This window comes from Tyto alba, unplaced genomic scaffold (assembly GCF_018691265.1).
Source record: "Tyto alba isolate M040663 unplaced genomic scaffold, T.alba_DEE_v4.0 Super-Scaffold_14, whole genome shotgun sequence".
In the NCBI taxonomy this organism is placed as follows: Eukaryota; Metazoa; Chordata; class Aves; order Strigiformes; family Tytonidae; genus Tyto; species Tyto alba.
The window spans coordinates 51,584,811-51,593,085 of NW_024881276.1; the positions used below are offsets into that span (position 1 = coordinate 51,584,811).

Consider the following 8,275-nt stretch of genomic DNA (forward strand, 5'->3'; position numbering starts at 1 on the left):
GTCACACTTCAGCCTCTTTCTTCCTCTCCTGCAGTCGGAAAGGATGCTATCTGGACTGAAATCCCATTCAATTCGGACACCTATTCTGAATGCAAAGGGAAACAATACGTAAAGAGGACTTGGTATAAGAAGTTCGTTGGTGTGCAGCTGTGTAATTCTTTGAGATACAAGATATACCTCAGTGATTCACTTACAGGTAAGAGACGTTCAAATCAGTGTTGTCCGCATTATCCACTCCTTAAAGATATCGTGGTTCCAGGACTAAGGTGTTTAACAAGACAAGCTCTGCTGAAGTGTGATCAGGTATGTTTAATCTACTCCACAGACAGATTAAACATCAACAGTAATCTGCCTGTGCTCGGAAATCATTGATGTGTTTGACACTGAGTTTCCAGACTCGAGGGTGAGTTCTCTGTGGTGATCATCCGATCTTAAGTACCTGTTAGTAGCCAGGGGGTCATACAGAAAAATGATAAAGATCAAGGCTCTGCCAGTGAATAGCATATATTTGTAAAGGTGCCAAATTTGTATTTAAAGGGTAGCCTGGACTAGCTCCTAATTAGAGGATTAGGACCTAATTTTAGACCAGGATTAGACACAGTCATTCCCATCCCATTTGGTAACCATCTGGTCACTTCATTACTGTGAGATCTATAAATACATGACTTCAACTCTAGTCAACAGGTTTTGCTCACCTGCTTTGACATTTTTGCTTTGTTTCCACTTCCCCATTTTTGCTTATCATTTTTGGCCCCCCCTTCCCACTTCCCTTCTTTTTCTTTCATTACATTTTATTACAGCAGCCTCCTGGCCTTATCTTCTCAAGTTTTTTTCAATGTCTTAAGGTCATTAGGGTGTGATGTATTTAAGACCTGAAGCAAGTGACACAGGCTGTGTGTGAGCTGGGAAACAGCCTGTAAGAAGTGTTTTCCAGTTAGCTGATAGCTAAGCAGAACTTTGTGTCTCACGTAGATTGTGCAAGCTATATTTAGAAATACGTCGACTTCTTACAATCCATCCCAAGCTCCCGGCTTTCTTCTGCACGAATTCTTTTATCAGAGCTGGATGGACACCTCCACCGCAGTGGCGCCAGTACGGCACCCAGAGCACAGCGAGCATAGTAGAGCCCTGCGTGGGAGATGTCTTTTGAGGGCAAGTCAGGCGGTGTGTTCTTCACACCAGATCGAATGAGCTAGCAGAGGCAGTGGCTGAAAGAAGAACCAACGTTCGGAACGCAGAGTTGCCCCACCTCCCAGGCGCAGGGCTCTGGGCCCGGCGTGCAGGAGCAGGGGGAGGGAGGAGCCGGGCAGTGCCGGGCAGCCCGTGCCGCTGGGATGTTAAGCTGCCCGGCCTTGCACCCGGCGCCGCTCTCCCGCGAGCAGACCAGGCAGAATAGTAAGTACAATGCCTCATATGAAAATAGTATCTTGGCAATTATGTGAAAGAAAGAGACTGTTTTGAACGGAGGTACCGTTCACTGAACTGTGCTGTCCTAACCAGCTGTGGTCAGACGACAAACACTGGCAGTGAGGCATGGTGTGTCACCAAACCAGCCAGTGGAGGAAATAGCACTGCTAATCTGGCAGGACTAGGCTGCAGCCCTAAATCAAGGGAATTAAGACTGCAGGGAAAGCTACTTCAGGCTTAGAAGGAAAGCTTAATGTATCAGGAGCCCATTTTCCTCTTTTCATTAGATTGTTTTTGTTCTTGCTGGAAGGGTGGCGATTTAACTTTGCTGGAGAAAGATGATGGTGGCCACACTGTATTCATTGTTACAACCAGTGCTGCCCAGTTGTCAATATATTTCAAAGAATTTAAATATTTGCGGAGAAGGAAAGCTGCTTTTCCCCCCTTCCCTAAGACAGGCTGCCACGGCGCGGGCCTCTAAACGTGGGTGAGAAAGTTTCTGATGCGAAGGCGAACTCCGTTCCGATGCGTTTCCCTGCCAGGCCTTGGCCCCTGGCGCCCCGAGGCCAGCGGAAGCCCCAGCCGGGCCAGCGAAGGGCTGCGCCGAGCTCCCACTTCCACCTTACCCCGGAAAGATCTTCCAGAGCTTTGCTGTTTAAGCAGCGTAATGTTCTTGCCATTTGGGTGCCTCGTACAAATGCTGTTGTGTAAGGCAGCCAACGAGCGTTATCTTTGCGCGCTGGTTTCTGGCGTGAATCTATACTTCTAGTGTTGCGGAGTTCATAATGTATAAACCAAAAAGGGTATCTAATTTTTTTTTTTAAGACCACCCATAAGGGAACACTGGAAAGAAAAAAAAAAAAAAAATCATTTACTTTGTGCTAGAGTTGCTATCCCCAAAAGAGAAAGATTAATCTAGTCATTTGTTAATTAAATGTTTTTAAGTGTGTTCCTTTATTATGGAAAGAATTGGGCAGTCAGAATTTAATAGTCACTGAGAAAGCTGTTAATTTATGTATAGCAATTGTTTGAGTTACGCATAGGTTACGCTGTGGGCCAGAAGGGTATGTGTGTATCTGAAAGTGACTGTTCTTGTGCTAGCTATAAAAATATCTGCTTTATTCTGTCTCTCATGAAGAAAAAACGATCTACTATACACATGCCAGGACTGTTCTATAAACCAGCATCTACTGCTGACCTCATTTAACAGTCCTCCAGAGCAGTCACTGCAGGAATTCCAGAAAAGCAGGCCACCTAAAAAAAAAGTATTTATGGAGGGGAGGAAAAAAATAATTCTAAGTGTGACCTTCAAGAGCCATGGAAAAAAAAAAAAAAAAAAAAAAAGCTGTTTTGGGCAGCCTGAACGTTCTTAATTTCAGACCAAAAAATTGCTGAGAGGAACTCCCTCTGACCAGTTCTCCTATGGAAAAAACATGCCTGCAGCCAAAACTAGATAGTAATAAATAATTTTCTAAAGCTAGAGAAGAACTGCATGCACAGAAACCATCAAGTGGAGGTGAGAATTTCTGGCAGAGTATCGATCAGGTCACAGAAATATGAGAAAGAGAGAGTTTGTTGGTAGGCAGCTCTTTTGCTAATGGCCCTTTGGGGAGCAGTGTTACAAGCCACCTCACCATCCCACAAATGGCCAGCCTGGCGCACGTGCAAGGCCACAGGACACCCAACGTCTCATGAGGCACCAGACTTTCTGCTTAGCTTACACCTGAGTACTGAGCCTGTTGCTAAATGTTCTCACCTTTCCTTTCGACCTCACAACCGGAGGCTGAGCACGTTAAGAATAAGTGCTGTGCAAGGGGTTTAGGAAAAACGGTGAGTGTATCTGAAAATGTTTCCTGCCAGGGCTTGGGAAGGGAAGGCAGCGTGCTCTCTTCCACCTTCTGAACTGAATTTTACTGACGTTTTGCAAATCAAATCAGTAAGTAAAAAACATCTCTCTGTCAGAACTCCTTCACTGCGAGTCCTGTTGTTAGCAGGATAAACCCAGCCTGTAACGTCAGCACAGGCTGCATGGGGAGCTTGAGACCTTGTTTTCTACTCAGTTGAAGTCGAGCGTCCTGGTAAGCAGTTCTGCAAATAAATACACGGGCGCACTTCATGCTCTGGGTAAGCAGTTACTGTACCGAGGTCATCTGTTTGTTAAGGGATATCACTTGCACATACATGTTGTAAAAATATGATGATTTATAAAACAGGCCTTGGCTGTGTTAAGAGGTGGTCTATAAAAACATCTTTGAAGGCACTGGGGGGCTTCCTGACAGGCAACCAAACCCCCCTTCCATTCAGAGCACCACCAAAACTGACCGCGGCTTTGATACAATCAGGATGAGGTTCTAGGTGGTAACAGAATTCCACTTACTGCGTGAAGCGTAGGGAGGAGAAAAAAAAATACATTCAAGCACAGATTGTGGCCAGGAATGGGGCACTTCTGTCTACAGCCATGAGTGCTGTACTCGGAGCGTGCACATGATGTTCAAATTACAGCGACAGACCCCGAGGGGGAAAGAATCGCAGCAGTCGCCTTGGCTTCCCCACAGAGCGGAGAGCACGGCCCGTTGCCTCTGGTGGGTCTGGGAAGTTGGAAATAGCTCTCGCTAAACTGGATATGGATTTTCAACTGCGCTGCTTCTTTGCTTTCAGGAAAATTTTATAACATAGGAGACCAGAGGGGCCATGGAGAAGATCACTGCCAATTTGTGGACTCGTTCTTGGATGGAAGGACAGGACAGCAAGAAGATCTACCAGTCAAAGATGGTAATTCCTTACGCCCGTCTCTGTAGCAGACCGTGGCAACTCCTTTCTTCATGTGTTTCTTTTTCCTGCCAGCGGATTCAGCGCCCGCTGCTGGGGTGGGCGATGGAAGGGGCTTTGCGGGCAGGAGGGAGCCCAGAAGTTTTTGGAGATGAACGATGACTTACTAAAGGAAGGTTATGACTCGGGTTCTGTTAGGTGGTAAACAGCCTCTCTCCTGTTTAAAACATTCCAACGGATTATTCACAGTTGGTATTACATATTTAAACCCAACCACAAATTTGAGTTTGCAGGGAGGCATGAAGTGCTACGTTCAAACTAGCAAGGTTGATTTGAAGTGCACTAAATCATCGGTTGGGCACTAAACAGCTTTGTTTAGTGCTAATGAGAAACGAAGAAGTTATTCCTGGAAAATATAATTCATGCGGCAGTAATTCTGCCTGCCCTCATTTGCGCCGGGTGCCTGGAGTCCCCGGTCTGGTCTAAGCGGACGCGGGACCGGGCGCCGCGAGCGCGGCCGGGACCTGCCCGGCGCCTTGTCAGGGGTGCTGAGGCTGGAGCCGCCAGCTGTGCCCCTGCCTGCCCTGGGGGCAGCAGCGCCAGCGTGAGGCTCCCCCTTCCCCTGCGGGGCCCACCCGGGCTGGCGTGGGCTGGCGTGGGGTGCGTCACGGGGGAAAGTACCAGAGCGGTTTCCAGGGCGCTACCAGCGCGTTGGCCAAACCTGCCTGCGTGTCGTGCTGCGTTTGTAAAGCACCTGGCAGAGGGGCAGAAACGTGCTGAGGTAGGTGTGGGGGATTAAAGCAAAGTGCCCAACTCTCTCACAAGTTTTTCCAAAGTAGGTGAACGATCTGAAAGGTCTTTGCTTCTGTGATATGTTTCTTTATTTTTTTTTTTGAAGAGGGCTTTGCTTTTCCTTTTCCAGTTGGTGTTGCCCGTCGGTGAAGGTATTTTGTTTCTGTAAGGGATTGTCTGAATCCAATTTGGCATCGCCAGGACAGCAGCCCTCTCGGTTGTACCAGATTCACTTCTTTTTGAAAGATTTTATAAATGAAAAAAACCAAAAAAAAACAAAAAAAAACCCTCTTACATAAAAAGCTTGCTACCCCAGCTTAAAAGACATTTAAAACCAGTTTGTTTTCAGCAACTGGATTTAATTGAGTGGATTCACGGGCTACATTCATTTTTAGGAAAAAAAAAAAAAAACAACCAAACAAGCAGTCAAGCTAAAAAGCCCCCACCTTTTCTGTAGCTTGTATTTCTAGCAAATGAACTGAAGAGAGGCAGGGCCGGACACTGGCCGTGGCTGCTCAGTTGCCCCCTGGCTGCGGCCGCCGAGTGCGGCTCAAACCGGAATGAGCCACGTTCCTTTGACCTGAGGCGCAGGGAGGGAATTGTTGTTGCTGCTCCTTGTGGAACTGTATTGGTTGGGGGGTGGGGGGGTGTGTCCGTGGGTGTGTGGGTGTGTGTGAGATAGATACATTTCTGATGATCAGCACCAATTGCTGGCTTAGATCTTTCACTTAACGTTCATTGTCTGAAGGAGAAGCCCAACAGCCTGGAACCTTTTGCATGGGGAGGGGGAGCTGGTGTGAAATAGCCCCAACGGTCAAGTTTTACAAGTTTTATTTCGGTTCATGGGTGTGTTAAGGCTACTGCAGCGGGGGGGGGGGTGGGGGGAGGGTGGGGGTGGGGGGGTGGTGTGTGTGTGGTGTGTGTGTGTGGGGGGGGGGTGTCTGTCTGTGCGTCTGTGTCTCTGTGTGTGTGTGTGTGTCTGTCTGTGTGTGTCTGTCTGTGTGTGTCTGTCTCTGTGTCTTTGTGTGTGTGTCTGTGTCTGTCTGTGTCTCTGTGTGTGTCTGTGTGTTTGTGTCTGTGTGTGTGTGTGTCTCTGTGTGTGTCTCTGTGTGTGTCTGTGTGTCTGTGTGTTTGTGTCTGTGTCTGTGTGTGTCTGTGTCTCTGTGTGTGTGTGTGTCTCTGTGTGTCTCTGTGTGTGTCTGTGTGTCTGTGTGTCTGCCTGTCTGCCTGTCTGTCTGTCTGTGTGTGTGTGTGTGTGTGTGCTGCTGCTTCTTCATTGCAGGGGTGGGGAGGGGGCACCGGCTCTGTCCCCGGGGCAGCCGCCCCCCCCTCGCCAGCCCGGGGCTGCTGCAGCCCCCAGCGATTCAGCTTTTGCTGGGAGTGGGGAGCCCAACCGCCCGCTGCCCCACAGCGCGAACCGGGGGGGTGTGGGGTGTGTGCAACGGCGGGGGGGGGCTCGTTCCGCCCGTAACTGTGGGGTGCGGGGGCGTCCCGGGCCGGCGCTGCCCGGGGGCTCCACGCAAACCGCGCTGCCCCCGCCCTCTCTGTTCCAGGCTTTTTCAGGGCAGTCCGTCAGGAGCCTGTCAAATTCGGGAAGATAGGCGGGGAGACTCACATCAACTACGTTCGCTGGTACGAGTGCGGCACTTCAATACCCGGGAAGTGGTAGATGCGACATGAACTTGGCGAAAAGGCCCAGCACTCGCTGCCCCCCCCCCCCCCCCCCCCCGCCTGCCCAACGCCGGCTCGAAGACGGAAATGTTTATGGTGTGCCTGGCACTTAAATTTAAGTTTGCTGATGTGCAAGGGTTTATGCAAGTCTAATGCCAATTACCGCATTAATTGTGTAATAGCGTAGGCTGCTTACTGTAGTTATCCAGTTTTACGAATCTGTGCTTAGACTTAAAAAAATCCCCAACAGGCTAGGGAAATGTTGTAGGATAATGTATAGGGAAGCTGGCTCCCTATTCCTGAGGTATGGTTTATATGGTATTTTAAAAGATCCGGTGTGTATATTATTTATCACAATGTTGTAATAAATGTTTAAGGCACAGTTATGGCAGAGTTGGTCACGGAACGCAATGTGCATTGGTTCTTAAATATTCACTGGTCTTCTTACAACGTAAGTAAGTGCCATAAGCTACCTGTCCAGATCGATCTGTAACGTCTCCCCAGCCATAAATTACAGAAAAGACCCTACAACTGTTAATATCCTGCAACCAGCAAACTTGAAGCGCTCTCTCCTTACACGTTACAAACAGTTTATGCTCCTGTCAAAACGCTGAGGTAGGTTGCTATACGTGCAGCTTAAGACGATCGGGTTGGTGGGGTTTTTTTCCGCGTTTGTTTTCAAATGCTACAGCTCCAGCAGAAGAGCACGTTCAGCCTGTTGCGCCGCAGTTAGAGCCGCTGCCCAGGAGCTTGGCAGGTTTGGTTTCCTCCAATTAAAGCAGACGGGCACCTCTGTGCACGGAATGAAAAAACGCAACCAGCCTCCCCAGCCCTGGCTTTTCATGAAAATGTAGTTTTCAGAGACTGAGACTTTCTGGTTCAAAAGCCAGATGCACATAGGGTGCAGGGGGACTTGGAGAGGTGAATGAAACGGGGAAAAAATAAGCTACTTCTAACAGCATTATCGGATTTATTTTATTTAAATAAAAAAAAGGGGGGGGGGGGAAAGTGGTTTAAAACATGGGGGACAAAGGGGAAATAGTGATAACTGAACTTTAAAACTGCTTTACAGTAATTTTGATTAAAACCTCGCCCAAAGCTACTTGTTGTACTGCTTGAACATTTATGAACTAAATAAAGAGATGTAGTTTTTTTTTAAAGGTGTTATTCATTACATTACTAATGTATTGGAAAAATATGAACAGGAACACCCAGATATATATATAGTAGAAATAGTCATGTATAGAAAATGCCTTATAAAGTACATTGCAGGTACACTGTACTCCTAATAAAGTATTTTTTAATCAAGTGTTTTTCTTCCGTGTTTTACATGAAAAGAAGTACGAGTTTCTGTGGCCAGTGCTGTCATTTCCAGCAGCAGTTAGTGCTGAAGCGATGCCACCCGCGGTGTAGGGCTGACAGGAGCACAGGGCGGCTCGGGGGGGAGCAGCAGGTCCAAGGATGCTGAAGGTAGGAATGTTTTCACTGACTTTATTTCCTAATTTGTCTTTAGGAGAGTTCAGGCAGCTTGCTCCATTTTTTTTTTTTTTTTTTTTTTATTATTACTATTCCCTACTTAGTTTTATGTATTCCTAGAATCCAAAGATGGAAAATGTTAACTGGGAGAATGGTTTGC

At 47.6% G+C, this 8,275-nt stretch overlaps 1 protein-coding gene across 1 annotated transcript in view; it reads left to right on the forward strand.

The window, feature by feature from the left end:
- LOC104356765 (ABI family member 3 binding protein) overlaps positions 1-7,947 on the forward strand; it is a 167,546-nt gene extending 159,599 nt beyond the window's left edge. Inside the window, exons 61-63 of the mRNA XM_042788519.1 lie at positions 35-196; positions 4,066-4,179; positions 6,522-7,947. Coding sequence (XP_042644453.1) covers positions 35-196; positions 4,066-4,179; positions 6,522-6,637 — 392 coding nt within the window. The 3' untranslated portion in view covers positions 6,638-7,947. The remainder of the gene's footprint in view (positions 1-34; positions 197-4,065; positions 4,180-6,521) is intronic.
- Positions 7,948-8,275: the final 328 nt, after the last annotated feature.